Below are 17,386 nucleotides of genomic sequence, written 5' to 3' on the forward strand. Positions count from 1 at the left end.
GAAGCTATTTCACCTTGTCAGGCTCTGGAGAGTTTTCTTAAATACATGGAGGTCGTTAAATCATCTCTAGCGCTCAAGTACCAGATGGCAGCTCACTGTCAGGTTGCTTATTAAGCACTCATATGAAAATATGTGCCTGTGGGTCATTCACTTTGGGTTAGAGCTGTGTGGAGGACAGAAATTCCATTTAGTCAAGGATTTTGAAATTTGACTTTGCTCAGAATTGGAATGAAACTGAAACATTTCAAAATTCTCTGTGAAGGAAAATATTAAAAAAAAAAATTAGTCTTGGCTCAATCAAAACACTTTGTCTTAACTTTTATTTTATATTATATAATATTATGCAAAATAAAAATGTATACAAAAATGTCAAAATGTTTGGTTTAAAAATGTCAACATAGGACATTTTGTCACTGTCAGACCTTTCTTTTTATTCTCCTCAATGAAATTTCAACAAAATTGACATTTTCTTGAAGAGTTTTTGATTTTGGCAGAACTGCACATTCAAACAGAAAATGGTTCTGTCAAAATGTTTCCAACCAGCTTTACTGTTTTTGTGCCATAGTAGAAAAAAATCATCTGTGAATCAGTTTGAAAACTCTAAGCTTTCTAAGGGGCATATAGAATATTTCAACTTTTATTAACTTTGGTTGCTTTTTGTTTTTGTTTTTTACCCCAGGATGCTTTTGAGATACTGGTTGAAAATTATGAGTTCAGAGAAAATGAAGTACCTTGCCTTGACTTTATGAGAGCAGCCTCTGTGCTGAAATTCCTTCCATTTACTATAGTCAGAATGGAAGATCTAGAAGGACTGCCCTGCATGAGAGGTGAAATCAGAAATGTCATTGAGGTAATGTTACAGTGAATTCCCTGCTAGATGTTTCTTTTACAGCTCTAATTTTTTTAGGGGCCAAAGATGTTTGTCAGTGGGGATAACTTTGTGTTTCTCCTGTATTAGAGTTAGGCTATCCTCTATTATTAAAGAATCAGTGACGTCTGTGTATCTTTTATAATAATCTGACCTTTTGTGCACTCCTTAAATTTACAGTAAACATTACCAGTCACAGAAACATTCCTAATGAATTCAGGTCATTCAAGAATAATGAGATACCATGTATAGTGTGTTGCTTTAAACTACATTCTTCATTTAGATGACTTAATACCTCTTCATATATGACTTGTTCTGCACAGTACATGGCAACATCATTTTGTTAGTTTAATGCTTTTTTGAAAATATTGTTTGTACATGTTTTAGTAATTTAGGCACAGATTCACAAAGGTACTTTGGTGCCTAAATCCCATTGATACCTAAATACTTTTGTGAATCTGGGCCTTAGTGTTAATTTCTTCCTCTCGCCTACTTACAGAAAAGCCTTTCATCCAGGTGAGGGGTAAACTCCACATTCCTGTTGGACCCTTGCAAATCCCCTACATTTTTCATTGCTTTAGTTTTTGGCCCTTTCAGGACCCCATGTCTCAGCCACTATTATTTCAGGAGACAATAAAGCAGAATCCCTTAGTTACCTGGAGAGGTCACTGCTGAATGTTGTGATTCACTCTGTTTCCCATTCCTTCATGGGGTGAGAATATTGCCTCTACAATGCTCTTAGCCTCTGCTGGCCTGGGGACTGGGAATTTAATTCAGATCTCCTGCACAATAGAATGGAGATTTTTTTTTTTTTTTTACACTGAGTAAAAATATATCCATTGTCACAGTGCTTCTGGGTTTGTTTGTAATAAACTCAATCAAAAGCTGAAATATGATTTTCAGAACAGCTCAGTAAAGCATGTGAAATAATTGCAATCCGATTGACAATTGGGGAATAACTTGACGCCCAGTTGCTAATAATGTGCAATATTTTTTGTGGATCAAATCTTTACTCCATTCTTGAGTTAATGGAAGTTTTGCTTAAGTAAGGATTGCAGGATTTGGTCCTTTAGGAATAAAACAAGGATGCTCCCTCTCTCTGCTGATAAGAGTTCCCACTTGACTATTATATTACAGTTTAATAATTTCAGAAGTAAGAAGTAACCTATTACTGTATATACAGGAGATTATTGAAGAAGGAGAGAGTTCTAGAGCTAAAGACATATTAACTGATGAACGATACCAATCATTTAAAGTAAGTATATTTTAGTCTTAGTTTTGTTGTAGTTGCTTAAAAATGTGTGTGATCATTTTTTTCATGAGATCTTCGGTTCTCACTCACCAGGTCTAAGTATTTAGTTAGACTTTATAATAAAGGCGCATCACAAGTACTGAATTTTATTTAATTCAGAGAAAGAGCAGCACTTAAAAATAGGGACTGTGATAGAGTAAGAGAGAATAATTTTGAATCAGTTACCCATCATCTTCTAATTAATGTGATACAATGTAATTTGCTGTTGAACTTCAATTAAAGGGTAATTTTCTCCCCAAAATTGATGTAACATACACCCTTTTTTGCCTTAGGCTTAACCCAATATATTTTTGGTTCATTAGTCATGACTATGGCACAGCACAGCCTTATTCTGATCTTATAAAAATGTCAGGTTGAGGATGATGACTAAGATCTATCTTTCATTCTGCTGAAACATGCCTCACGGGTAGAGGAGGCAGGGATGGAGGGAAGGCTTTGTTAGCAGGCTACTTCTAGATTTAGAAGTACATGAGAATTCAACTTGAATAAAAAGTAGTTCAGAATCCGATGCGGTAGTAGAACAGTTCCCATTTAGTGAACATTCAATACATTCTCCACCAGAGAGGCTCTCTGTTTCAGTATTTTATCTCTGAGAAAAATTTAATTTGATAGGTGTGTCTTTCCATGCATAGCAGTCTTTGGTATCACATATACTATAAACAAGGAAGTAGTGTTTTTTTGCTAACACCCACCTCAGCTTGTTGCCAAAAATTTTGTTTTAGTTAAGGTGATGATATAAGGACAGAGGTGAAGAAGATAAGCTGTACTTATGGGGCCAATACTGGTCACATAGGTTATGTCTACACTGCAATTAGACACCCACGGCTGGCACATGCCAGCTGACTCAAGCTTGCAAGGCTCGGGTTGCGGGGCTTTTTAATTGTGGTTTAGATGTTTGGGCTTGGGCTGCAGCTCAAACCATGGGAAACTCCCACCGCACAGGGTCCTAGAGTCCGGGCTCCAGGCCAAGCCCAAATGTCTACACCCCAATTAAACAGTCCCATAGCCCAAGTTCCCTGAGCCAGAGTCAGACGGCATGGGCCAGCTGCAGTGTAGACATACCCTTAATATACCGAATAAAGGTCTTGTTGCATTTGACCAGAGAAGGGTAGCGAGAATGATTAGGGGCATGGAAAAACTCTCATTTGAAGAGAGAGTGAAAAGGGTGCGATTCTTTAACTTGGCTATGTCTGCACTGCCCCACTGTAGTTTGAACTACAGCAGTGTACACTAAATTGCTGCACTGTAACTCGCCTGTGTGGGTGCTGAGGGTGCGAACTAAAAAGTTCCCAGTTTGTGTTACTGTAGTCCTGTCTGAAGGACTATGGCCAGTGGGAGAGTGGGCTGCTGTGCAAACTTCCCAGCCTGCACTGTTCTGCCAATGCACCTCACGCCTGCCCTGCAACCCCACTATAACTGTAATGCTAGCCCTCTCTTGCACACAGACTATCAATCATTCTGAATGATTCCAACCTGTGTGGTAGTTTTGTGATGCATGTAAATGTCCACTGAAAAGTAGGACGAGACTACAAAACTCCTCACCAAAATCTGATTCCAAATTTGTGTAACTGAAGCCTGTATTTTAAGCTAGGTCTGCAGAAGTGAAAACTGGTGCACACTAAGCCAATAGGCTACCTATAGTGCTATGGGTTTTTTAATTACCAACAAACCAAGCAAGATATAAATATGATGTTTTTTTAGTTATCAAATTGCAACAATTATTCTTTGAGCAACTCAGACTGTATAGCATGTGTTTAGCTGTACACAATATGAATGACAATGCATTTTATTGACATTAATTCTTGTCAATACTGAAATGAACTGTGGTACAGTGGGAGTAAATGTACAATGACTTTTACCAGCAGAAGCTCAGTACTGACCACATATACAATAGTGAAAATGGAATATTTATAACCCAAAAGACCCTTAGGCAGTGAACTTCATGGATCTAACTTCAGTGAATGCTAAAGAACTGCAGTTTGTAGAGAATACAAAGTTAATTTTGTTTTCCTTCACTGACAATAGAGTTCATTTACTACTGATTTCTAACCATTGCTAAGCATTAATAAAGTTTCTTGGAATCATTCTACAACCAGTAACAGACCCTTTTGAAAAGGCAGCACCAGCAAAAACATTAAAAGATAAGAATCTAAATGATTTTTTAAAATAAGATTGAAAATGTAATCATATTCCCTTACAAACACCCATGTTCCAAACAAAGAATAGGTAATCTTATCTATTATATACAACATGTAGGGTAATTCCTATTTAAAATTATCCAGATTTTCATCCTTCCCTTTTCTTTATCTTAATTACTTCCAAAGAATTAATCTCATTAGAAAAACACCAGATAAAATTAGCATGGTCTGAATTCAAAGGTTATAGATTCAATGGAAAAAGACAATTGTGCAGCCACTCATCAAATCTATGAATGTGCAATGAAATCGCTCAGAGTTACAATATTGACAAAGTGAGTATAAAGAACATATGCTTTGGGAAAAGCATGGAGGTTTTCTTCTCCACTTTCATATCACAATCCATCTGAGAGATTGATCCACTGAATATTGCTATATTTTAGACATTTTGCTCTACATTCTTCTCTTGAAACAGAATTGATGTACAAAATTACTTAGCAATGGATGGAAGTGAAACATACTAAAATTCCATTGACTTGCCTTATTTATAGATTTACAGGCCTTACTCAGGAATGACTGATACAAATCTTGATGTTGTAAGTGGCACAACAAAGTCATAAGACATGTTTCTCTTGTGCATCTTACTGTTATGTATAAATGTAGGTTTCTTTGAGCATCTTGATATAACTGGCTGGTTTGTAGTAAAAGAGGATATTGGCTTAAACTGGGAGCAGAAACAAAGGGTTAAATGTCAGAATTAGCATAAATAGACAAACAGAGAACACTGATTCATGAATGAAAATATTCAGCATGTATCTTGAAAATCAGATGCTTCAGTTGGATCTGCAAGCTGGTCTAACTTGTTTTTGTAGTTCTGCCTTGATGATCTCAATCGACATTGACCATGCTGAGTAATATTTGAAGTAGCCATAAAGTGTTTGTTTGTATTTCATAATACATTTAACATATTACATACATTTCTTTTGTTTTTGTTTACATTCATATTGTGTTTTTAATCATATAGATTTAATATTCCTGTAATAGCATAGCCCAGGGGATTCCCAAAAATGTACTTCCAAAAAGTGGATAATTTCTGTCACAATGGCAGCAACTTTATTTAATAACCAACCAAACAACAAGAATGTAAGCAAATGGAGGAGGGGAATGAACATAGTCTTTGCACCAAAGTGTGACTATAGCACTCAACCTGACCTTGAGCAGCTCTTGTCCTGACTGATAGATCCCAAAGTCAAAACTGCTGGAGAAAGCATCCCGGTCTGGACAAATAGCTTGCACTAAGCTATTCTTCACCCTTGTAGAGAGGGATAGAGTCACCACTGAAATAGACTCCAGTCCATCATTTCTGGTTAATCTTAGGTCCCAGCTACATACTGAATACCACCATTCTGGGAGATACATAAAACCCTCCCCTATCTACCATCTCAGCCCAAACCACCAAATATATTTCTTTTCCTGCAAAGATTCTGTCTGCCCCCAAAGTTGTGACATGACATAGTGAAATGTGGGGGTATGTGGATGTGAATGGAAAACATAATACGATGGTTAAACAATGTAAGAACATTATATCCTTATCAATTACAGTATCCAAAGGTTAAAGATCATCCACTTGCCTGAAGCCCCCACTCCCGCTACATGAGGGTGAATGGGATGAAAGGCCTTGCTGTAGCAGCAGGAGAACCTCAATGACCCTTTGCTTCTCCCTCAGCTCAGCCTAAAGGGGTGGAGAATCAGTCTCCTCCTTCCTGGCCAAAAAGAAAGAGCCGCTTAGAGCTGGAGGAGCAACCAATGTCATAGCCTGAATCAAAGTGGGGTTCCGCAGGGGTCTGTTTTGGGACCGGTTCTGTTCAATATCTTCATCAACGACTTAGATATTGGCATAGAAAGTACGCTTATTAAGTTTGCAGATGATACCAAACTGGGAGGGATTGCAACTGCTTTGGAGGATAGGGTCATAATCAGGGGTGAAAGTAATTTACAGGACTTACCGGTACTGCCGGAGTCCAGAGGGGGGCGTGGCCTCACCCAGAAGAGGCGGAGCCTCTCAAGATTTAAAGGCCCTGGGGGACCGGCTGTGGCTGGGAGCCCCAGGGCCTTTAAATCAACCCGGGGCTCCCAGCTGCAGAGGTGGCTGGGAGCCCCCGGGGCTCAGGGGCAAATTAAAGGGCTTGGGGCTCCCTGCAGCGGTGGGAGCCCCGAGCCCTTTAAATTCCGGCTCCAGCCTGGCAGCTGGAAACAGTTCAGAAACAGTTACTTTGAATGGTGAAAGAGTAAGTATAGTTGCTTAGTACTACTGAAAATCCTACATATTTAGCTAAATCATGCCAAGATGCTGAGATGCTGGTGTATTTTTTTTAGATTTCATGTTAATGAAAACTGTTCAAGTATGATAACCATTTGGCTGCACAGGGTAATTGTGCAAAAAAAAAAAGAAGGAAGAAGGAAGCTACATCCATACAACAAATCCAACGAGGCTGAATTTTGCCCTATGTTTTAGTTGTACACACAAACCTGTTTGTTTTTTACTTTATGTTAATCCATTGTTCCTTTTGAAAGCAGCACTGTGTTGTCTCAGCAGATGTCTGCAGTTACACTGAAATGTGTATTGTTCTGTTTACTTTAGCTATTTATTTCTGTCTTTGGAGTGGGATTGAAGACATCAGAAAAATGGTACAGAATGGGTTTTCGGACGCTGGAAGAAGTAAAAGCTGACAAGACCCTGAAGCTATCAAGGATGCAGAAAGCAGGTAAAACCCCTAGTAAAAGATCTGTGATTAAGTACTTTAATGCCTTTAAAACAGCATTAATTAGTGTAGGCTACAGCAGTGGTTCTCAACCTTCAAGACTACAGGAATCTGATTTGTCTTGTGTACCCCAAGTTGTTAGTGCTCTATAAACGTCTGCCAGAAGTGAAGCACAGCCTTAGGAAAGATGGCTGTGATCACCCTGTCTCAGGGCAGGAGCTTGAGTCCAGGACTGAGGGCAAGGAAGAGTCCTGAGGGAAAAGGACTCAGAGAGGTCCAGGATCTACAGTGGGAAGAAGGGGAGGGCTGAAGGAAGCCTGCTAGAATCAAAGCACAGCTCCAGGAAAGGAGGGCTGTGTAACCCTACCCCACAGGAAAAGAAGTTTGAGCCCAGGATTGGCATTTGGGAAGATATGGTGGAAAGGATTTTCTAGACAGGTCAGGCTGATACATAGGAGGAGGCTCTGGGAATTAAAGAGAGTGAGTTTGAGTTATGGTACAGATAGCCCAGTTGTTCAGGGTTCCCAGGGCTGGGAGCCCTTCGCTGAAGGTGCATGTGGGTTCCCCCTCATGTAACCAACCTAGTAAAGTGTACAGCAACTCCTGCTGTTAATGGGAGGAAAAAGAGACTGACTGGCTCCAAGGGATGGTTGGAAATTAAGCCCAGGAAAAGAAGGGTCAAGACTTTGTGCAACAGGACAGATGCTCATAGGAAGGGCTGTGCATCATTTTTTATAATTGAGGCAGAGTGCTGAATCTTTTCAGCAACCAATCTGTGCTGAAGGCTGAGAGAACCATCATAGATGAGGGGAAACTGAGCCATGGTGACTGCGGTTTCCTGGTGCACCACAAGGGGGCATGCTCTGGGACTGCTACATGATCCATACACCAATACCCCTTTTCTTAATGCACATAGGTGTGTCATTTCCCCCCCCCAGACTATATTAATCTGCCTCCCATTCTCATTCTGTTTGTGGATCTGTGTTCTTGGATTCGGTGGCAATTTCAATACCTCTGATTTTGAGTTATTCAAGTTTTCTAACTAAAATAGAAAATGTTTTTAGTATGTCTGTTCCTTATAGACTGCAACTAAACTTTATTTGGATTGTGAGTTTGCTAAGTAACTTTTTTAAGGGAACTTCCTCATTGGATGGTTGTTGCCAAACTTAGTCAAGCCAATTTTAACATTGTTTTTGTTTGTTTCTGTAGAAAAGTTCCTCAGTTCCCCTTGAAATGGAAAAATGTAGACCCAGCTGTATTTATGCCAGAGGTGTAGCCTCTGGGATTTTAAAATAAATGTTGGTTTGGTTTTAAAATACACTGTATATTCTGGTCATCAACACCTCTGTAGCCAGCTCTCCTTTAGCTTGAGTGGCAGAGACCTGAGCTTTTGTTGCTCTAGGTCTTGAGTTTGACTCCTCCTCACTGATTATTGTGATGTTGGCCCCAGTTCATGATATACGGTAACAATTTTTGAGAAAGCTAAACTGTTCTCCTTTAAAACTGGCTGTTGAAATGCTCTGACTGGGGAAATGCAGGATGCTTTAAAATTCTTCTTATAAACACAACAAAACTTTTTTTTCCAAACTGGCATAAATTTATTATTTACCTAGATATACATTTTTTTTCAATTCCAGGTGAAGTGAGGAGCTTTTTCTCTACACACACACCATTTATCTCAAGTGGTAAAAGCCTCTGCTTTTACTGCCAAAGGTCCCAAGTTTGTCACCTACTGGCTATGTGCATTAGGGAAATTTCAGTTTGTGCCAATGGGTGAGGGGGAGAGAAGGGTTCACACAGAGAGTTAGTGTACAACATGGTATTGTGTGCTAGAAGTTACCCCCCAGCTGGTGCTCACTAATGTACTATGTAGACAATGCCCCACATGCACAATATGGTGACCTTCACATGCATGTGCCCTGTGCCGGGTGCACTTTTTCTATCATTCTTTAAAGCTCACCTATTATTTTCACTAATGCTATTGATTATTTTATGTGATTTAAATGTCACTGTTAATATAGTCATTATTACAATAAAGTCTGCCTGGGTCAAAAGGTCTGATCCCCATCCAAATTCTGTCCAGACATGAGTGGCCCCCACCGCCAGGGCTCCAGTCCAGTCCTCTCCTTTCCCAAGCCTCTAAAACATGAAGGGTGAAGTCACTCAATGGGAGTTCTCCCATTTTCTTTCATTGGGGCCAGGATTTCACCAGTAGCAAATCTTAACTTTCACTAACACCAGAGGCTGCTGTAGTCTTTGTAGCAATTGATCAACTCTCAATCCCTTATAATGCTGAAAGCCTTAGATCAGCCCAACTTACAGAACCCTTGAAGACACCTGATCTCTAATATCAACCATTCCTAACTACCACTTCTTTTGTGACCTAAAAAAAAACAATGCAGCCTCTCCTCATGTCCCAATGACACTTTTCTCCTAGCTCCCCAAGAAAGATCAGAACCTTTTCTGTTCTCGTTGGCACTTATCTCCTAACCACCTCCCAGTCCTCAGCAACTGAACTTCTTTGGTGAAGCCAGAGAGTCATTCCCCATCAGGGACCTGGAGATTCTAAGGAAATCTGCTAGTGACATTTTTCTTTTGGGGAAAGTTAATAATAGACTCAATAAATCTATCAGTAAGTTCTCCCTGGTTTGTTCTTGTGAAAAGCAGAAGTTTCTTGAGATGACTCTGAAGAAGTAGAGCCATTTTGGAAGTAATGTTGAAATAAAACAAGCTGGTCATAGATTTTAAGGCCAGAAGGCACCATTATGTTTAGTCTGAATTCCTTGTATAACACAGGCCATGACATTTGATCCAGTACTTCCTACATCAAGCTCATAACTTCTGGTTGAAGTAAAATATATATTTTAGAAAAACATCCAGTCTTAATTGGGGTCAGCTTAGGAATCACATGACCGTCATGCAACTTGAGTGTTTTTGACTCCCTCCTGAACAGTTTATTATCAGCCTTATCTTTAGCTTGCTTAATGATATGTATATTTTAATATTTCATTCAGATCAAAACTTTTTTACTCATGTAAAATTACTTTTAGGGTTTCTCTACTATGAAGACCTCCTTAGCCGTGTATCTAAGGCAGAAGCAGATGCAGTAAGCTTGATTGTTAAAGATGCTGTACGGACATTTTTACCAGATGCTTTAGTGACCATAACTGGTGGTTTCAGAAGGTAAATAGAATAAATAATGTGTGACTTCACTTTTCCCCTTGCCCCCCCCCCCCCCCCCATACATTCTGAGCTATAGAGAACAAGCAAAGAAACTAAATGGGAGAGTATGGAAGTTTGTTTCTAAAAGTTATTCAAACTGTAAAAAAATCTATATGGACAAATCCTAGGAAGCAAGACTTTTCCGACCACATTCCTAAGGGTTTTGATTCCGAAAAATACAGATTCTTGGTTTATCATTATAAAAATCAATTAGCTGACAAACAAACCTCATACAAAAATGATGAAGTGATATGTTTGTATTGCACATTATGGTATCACATAGGATTTTCCATGCTTTTTATTGTTGAAACTAAATTCCCATACCTAAAAATGGTACAATACGATAATAGAAGTTTTATGCTTTAAAAAAAGCCTTAATGTGTGCTTGAAGGCAATGAGTTTTCCTTGTTGATACTCATTCTTAGAAACTTGGTTGGGAGAAGAAAAGGTGGCAAAAAAGAGCCAAATATCTGCAGAGGTAGACATGGTGTGTTGGTTGACCTGAGAGACCAGTAATTTCTTTGTAGCTATATGTTCTTGGAATTTCCTACCTGCCTGGTTATTTTCCTTTAAGCTTTTTAATTTAGGGAGAAAATATATGAAATCAATAAAAAAAAAATCTCACCATCCCAGTAAATCAAAATTAGTACCTAAATATTCTCTCTAACATCACAAACTTGGGTGAAATCCTGGATCTTCTGAAGTCAAAGTCCCATTGGCTTCAGGGGAGCCAGTACTTCACCCAAATCTCTTCCCAAGCACTAATAATACTTGGTACGTAATGTATGTAGAGCTACAAACTGCTATACCAAACAAGCAACCCTTGAAAAAACTAAAATCCAAATCCCAAACAAAATATTATCCTAGGCTTACATAATTAATCCGCACAACCCTCCTTTAAGATAGGTGTATTCTCAATTTGCAGTTGTGGCAGATGGAAGTACAGGTAAGTTAAGTGTCGAAGCAGATCACCTCTACATACCCAAATTGTTCAAGGGGGGGCGGGAGTTGTGGAAGCAGAGAAAGAACTGACAGGAAGGGGAGGCAATGCATGACAGTTCGTTAGCAAGAGTCAGGTTAACTGTAACCCTAATAACACTAGATTTGTAGAGGATTTTGTGAGGCGAGTGGGAAAGAACTGCGTGAGAAGTTGTTGCGACCTTGTGTAGATAATGTGTAGAAAATATTGTATGTAGACTAGAGTCAAAACAAGTGAGAAAAATAAGATATCAAGATGGCCTATGTATAAACAAAATGCAGCTGTTGCTTATTATTGTCTGTAATGAAAGGTATAAAAGTTTGCTGTAATTGTTTACCTGTAGAGAGACCTGTTTAGCTCTTCCCTCTACGCAATTGTTAGAGAAAATAAAGTATCTGACTTGCTGTACCCAAACAAAGAGTGAGAACTCTGTTATTCTCCAACATAAGTGACTTTCCTAAAGCCACACAGCAAGTTAGCGGCAGTATTAGGATTATAATGCAGAAGTTCCTGGCTCCCAGCCCCATGCTCAGTCCACTGATGGATGCTGTTCCTTACAGCATTGTTATAAAACTAAAGTTTAGTTATACAAGTGAAGATTCACTAGCACCAGAAATTATTTAAATCTATTATGTTATTTGTCTGTTTTTCAAATCTTTCTTTCTGACTGGCTAGCAGTATAAGAGTACCTTCCAGAAAGATGGTAATTAAAATGCTCTTCTGGGACTTAAAATATGCTCTGCACTTCTCTCAATCTTTTTTCTTTATAACTACAGGTAAAGCTGCCATGCGAGGAAAGGAGAGGAGAAAGAGAGAAATTAAATTTTATTAATCATAGAAGCCAGAAACATGCAACTGATAGCATGTAGGTGGTCTGTTGTACCCATACAGGGCACCTTGGGAGTCCTCGTAGGGCTCCACATGTCCACCTGTGAGTTATCAGTTACAGGATCAGGGCCTAAAATAGCTTACAAGTTACTGGTGCCATCACCCTTGTGCCATCTCCTGATCCCTTTTATAATTATTCCCTACATCTATGATGCTAATAGTAAAAATATACACTACACAGTATGTAGATACATTGTATATAATGGAGAGATGGCCAAAGTGTGGCTTATGGCCCATACATGAACCGTGATCAGAGATGCTGCAACAAGATGGAGTATTACATTCTGGGATTCTAGTATCTGCATGCTGCACCCACATGTTTAAGATGATTGTGACTGCAATCCACTCAGTCTGATGCAAATTAGTCATGGACCTTGTGTTCCTGGTAAGATTTGTTATCTTAGGGATAAACTGAGTAACACATGCACCTTGTTAGGGCAGAGTTATGGATTATTACAGTTGTAATAATCACAGTTTCTTCTGATGTGATGTATGCTTGGGGCTTGTTGGTAACATAGATGTTTGCAATGTGTGAGTCTCTCAGATTCAGATATAGGCCTGTTGTGCTGTTCATGTTCTTTACATGGCTCCTTTGTGCTTTTGTAATTGTCATTAGACTTTATATCTTTAAATGGTTATATAAAGATGTGCAGTTGAATTATACAGAAAAGTATGTGGTGAAGTCTTAAGAGAGTGATCCTATGTATCAACAATGCCTAAAGGACTCAGGAGCACAAAATCTCTCCCCCGCCCCCCCCAAACAGTAGCCTACCAAACTACAGGGAATAAATGATAGATTGTAGGATCTTTGAACACGGTTCATTTTTAAATTGGGTTGACATAAATGTTTTTAGCACATATATATTTTGGTAACTGAGATCCCATGATGGCTGTATAACAGTGAGTTTTCCCCAAACTCTTTCTTTTATCTGTATGAGGTGGTAGTAGTCAAATGTATTGCACTGGGTTGTAGTAAGAAATAAGAACCATTAGCTCAAGACCTCTTACAGGACAACTTCAGTTTGTGACTCCTTATTTGTTTGGGTTTCTTTGTTCCGTATGTATAGATTTAGCACATTTTAAAAAGGTAGACAGGTTTGATTAGTCATCTCGCTTTGTGCCTGGGATTCTCCCATCCAGTATATTACAAACATACCACAAAAACATGACTGCATGAGGTCTGAAAGTTCTGAATAACATATTCACACCATAGTGCACGGCTTCCTCTTATTGTGTAGCTATGTCTCTTAGATTTATAGTGTTGGAGATAAGAAGCAGATAAGTATCTTGCTCCAGGTGTATGTGTTGTGTGCAGTTGGGGGAGCAGAGGGGAGAGAATTAGGGTATGTCTACATTGCAGTAAAAAACCTCAGAAATGGCTGTGGCTGACTCAGGGCAGCTGACATGGGCTTGGGCTGTGGGACTAAAATTAGAAGTGTAGTTAATCAGGCTCAGGCTGGAGCCTGGACGCTGAGACCCTTCCCCCTCACAGGGTCTCAGAACCTGGGCTCCAGCCCCAGCTGGAACATCTATACTGCTATTTTTAGCCCTGAAGCCCAACCCCTCTGCTGGAGTCAGCTCATGTGGGCTCTGAGATTCTGTGCTGTGTTTTATCACAGTGTAGAGGCCAAGGGTCTCTGAAATGGCAAGCCCTGTTCATCACAAGTAAACATGGAGAGGAGAGTACAAGATACATAACACAAAATCACTGGAATTCTTTAGTAATGAGCAATTACACTGTTTGGAGGTTCAACGGGGGATATAAACATTTGACTGATCTAAGGTTATTTAATGAGCTGCCTTTTTTGTTAAATTTCTGATATTTCTTGGTTCCACCTAATTTGCAAATGCCATGTAATCAGGTATTTCAGTATTTGCCCTTGCCAAAAATAGGCGGTGGAGACATGTGGAAATCAATTTAGCATGATTTTCCAAACGTTATAAAAGTTTTGTTTCAGGTTTGAGCTAATATTCAGCTCCAACTCATTTGAACTTGTTTTACTGGAACCAGTTTGCACATCCTTACAGTGTGCATTTTGTTATGTTGGCTGCCATCAATCACAGGCCTGGGTAAAGTCTATGGGTGTACTAAGCACCATTCATTCAGGCTAAATGAAAGAGCAATTAAATCCCCCTTTGTGTGGCGATAGCTGAAACAATAGAAGCCACTTCCCCACTGTGCTTTCTAACATGGGTCAGGCAGCTGAGAGTATCTTCCTTGTGAGTATGCTTTGTACTTTAGGAACCCAGGGTGAGATCGGGGATATAATGTTTAAACCACAACACTCTTCATTAGTTACATGACAAGATGGCTCCTACAGACTCTGCACAGACCTTAAATGTGTCTGCATCATGTACATTCCCTTGCAATGCATCATGTACATTCCCTTGCTATGGGAAGCCCCTGATGATTATGCATGACTAATTTTAAACAGATAGTACATGATATACCACATGCTCATGGCACAGGTCAGCCTGAGCAAAATCAAGCCACGTGGGAGAAGTTACAAATTCTTTTCTGCTATGACACTCTTTTCTAGGTGAGATTGAAAAACAAATTGCAGTGCTGAAATGAAAGGGTAAATTTAGAAATGGAACAGCTGTACTTAAAGAATGAATAAATCACGCTTCTACACACGCTGTCCATAGGAGTGCATTTTGTTGTCTATCTAGTGAGTGCTGAGCAGCTCCATGCTGGACAGAGAAGTGTTGAAGAAGCAGATAACACCATATAAAGAACATCATAGAATGTGTTACAGGAAGGACTTGGTTTGTGGTGCAACATACTTGAAGTAGCATAACATTAAAATAATAAGAAAATGATCATGAATAATATAGTTCTGATTAAATGTTCTACACATGTATAAAACAATTTTCTTGCCCTATTATCTTGAAATCTAAGGGCCAAATACTGAGAGGAACTAGGCACCCTCAGTTCTCATTAGTTGCAGCGGGAGTTGAAAGTATGCAACTCATCTCAGAATTTGACTGTAAGTAAAAACATCATGTGATATTGGGGTGGGGACAGGGAAGACAAATTACAGTAAAATGATATTGTTAGATTGATTTAGTTAATAGTGTGCATATGTCTTGAGTACCTGTTAAGAATAGAGCAGTATATAAGCTGGGTGGATGTATCTTGTCACACATCTTTTAAGTGAGGCCTACAACTGAGTTCCTTATAATTTCTGTGGTCATTAAAAATCCCACTTCTCCTTATTAAGAGACTTTTGTTAGTAATAGTGTATCTCATATATAAAATGAGATAATATATCACAAGTAATGAGATGCTACTATTGGCAGTATAGGTGTTAGTGCTATTATTATGAGCTAATGCTATTATGAACACAAGACTATTAATAAAAAATGAGATTTTTAATGAACACAAGAAACTCAGATTTAGGTCTCAAACAAAAATTCCAGCAGCACAATGTCCCCTAACACCATGTTGGAACATTTGTTCAACAAAAATTCAAAGAGAAAGTTGTCACTTGGTGAATCACTAACACCACATACTGCAGCATCCTGGACTTTCATTGATTTAGTTTAGCTGATGAAATGACTGTAAATGACTCAAGATAGGGCTTCAGTTGTCATTTGTTCTGCGCGGTACGCTTAGAGGGTGGGGTTATATGAGGGTTAGGTGTGCATGGGCAAAGGGAGTTTTTATGTTTTGTTTTGTAGGGGATTCAGTTCTGATGGCTGTTGAAGAGAAGTCAGTAAACTGCTGTTTAATTGTATTTTTGTTTATATAAAATGTCGGGGTAGTGCCTGGAGCTCTGGGTAGGCATCCCTTTTAATTATTGTAAAAATCTAAAGAAGTCCAGTAAACAAAAAATATGTAGGAAAAGTGAAATTTAAAACACCTATTTTGAGATTGGATTCAACCTACTATGAAGTCAGATTCTGAACATGAGGTCTGATTTTCTATGAGTGTGTGTTTAAAGATCTGGCATCTGAGTAAAGCAAGTGACTTTGTTATTATATAATTTAGTTATAATGTAGTTCTTAAATGAAGACATCTTGGTTTCTGAACATTACTGCTCTTCTCACAGTAGATGGGTGCTTTGTGCTTTGTACATTGTAAATGCAGGTGCAGTACAGCATATCCATAGAATCAGAACGATTTTCCATCTGTCTACTACCATACTACCAACATGTGCTCTTCTCACACTAGCTCAGAGCATGGAATTAGTTTGAAATACATTTTATTCTCTGCTTTGATACAAGTAACTCCAGGCACCTAGACCCAGAGGAAGACTCCATTAGAAGACAGCAAAGAAATTAGCACAGAAAGGGAAGATATTAAGAATCAAATTTTAGAAAGCAAGGCTCCACTAGTGGAGCTACAAGACCACTTTACTAATTTTGTCTGTAGATGTCTCTGTTAACACTCATTCCTATCACTGACTGTAAAAAAACAGGCATATACAGCCGAGAAGAATTCAGGCTTACTTACTCCCATCATGATATAAGTGGTTGTGTCATTGTGTAAAAATCATTCAGCTTATTGCCTCTAAAGGTCTGTACAAATGTTACGATTCTGGCCTTTTGTTTTTAGACTGATATTTTAATGCCAGACTGCATAGACATAAGCATATAGTGCTTAGTAAAGAAATATTATATTGTAATTTTTTAAAAATAGTTCCTATTCCTTCCCCTGCCCCATTCGCATTAGGGTCCAAATCCGTATTCTGTTTTTACTCAGACATTATTCAGTCAAATTTCTATTGACAGGAGTTTGCCTGAATGTGGACTGAGTAAAAATGGACTAAAGGCCTCAGGAGTTGAGCTAAAGTTTGAAAAGGACGGTTCAGTGGTTAGGGGGGCAGCCTAAGAGCTGGGAGACCCTCCCTTATCTGCTACAGACTTGGATAAACCATTTAGTCTTTCTCAGCCTCAACGCCCATGAGAATAACAGCACTTCTGTACCTCACAAGGGAGTTACTATCATAAATACATTAAAGATTGTGAGGTGATCAACTCTGTGATAAAAGGAGTTATATAAGTACTAGAAAGAGGAAAAAAGCAGATTTTAACAAATTTAGAGAATTGGTAGGTAAGGTCCCATGGGATGAAAATCTAAGGGATAAAGGAGTTCAGGAGCGCTGGCATTACAATATTAAAGCTACAACTGCAAACTATCCCAATGAGAAGGGAAGACAGGAAGATTTGTAAGAGGCCAATATGGTTTCCTCAGCAGCTCTTTAATTAGCTGCA

The 17,386-nt window shown here is 38.9% G+C and overlaps 1 protein-coding gene across 1 annotated transcript in view; it reads left to right on the plus strand.

The window, feature by feature from the left end:
* DNTT (DNA nucleotidylexotransferase) overlaps window positions 1-17,386 on the plus strand; it is a 155,343-nt gene that overhangs the window by 52,784 nt on the left and 85,173 nt on the right. Inside the window, exons 4-7 of the mRNA XM_065552112.1 lie at window positions 680-850; window positions 2,052-2,123; window positions 6,957-7,080; window positions 10,128-10,260. Coding sequence (XP_065408184.1) covers window positions 680-850; window positions 2,052-2,123; window positions 6,957-7,080; window positions 10,128-10,260 — 500 coding nt within the window. The remainder of the gene's footprint in view (window positions 1-679; window positions 851-2,051; window positions 2,124-6,956; window positions 7,081-10,127; window positions 10,261-17,386) is intronic.

Source organism: Chrysemys picta, chromosome 7, assembly GCF_011386835.1.
Source record: "Chrysemys picta bellii isolate R12L10 chromosome 7, ASM1138683v2, whole genome shotgun sequence".
Taxonomy (NCBI): Eukaryota; Metazoa; Chordata; order Testudines; family Emydidae; genus Chrysemys; species Chrysemys picta.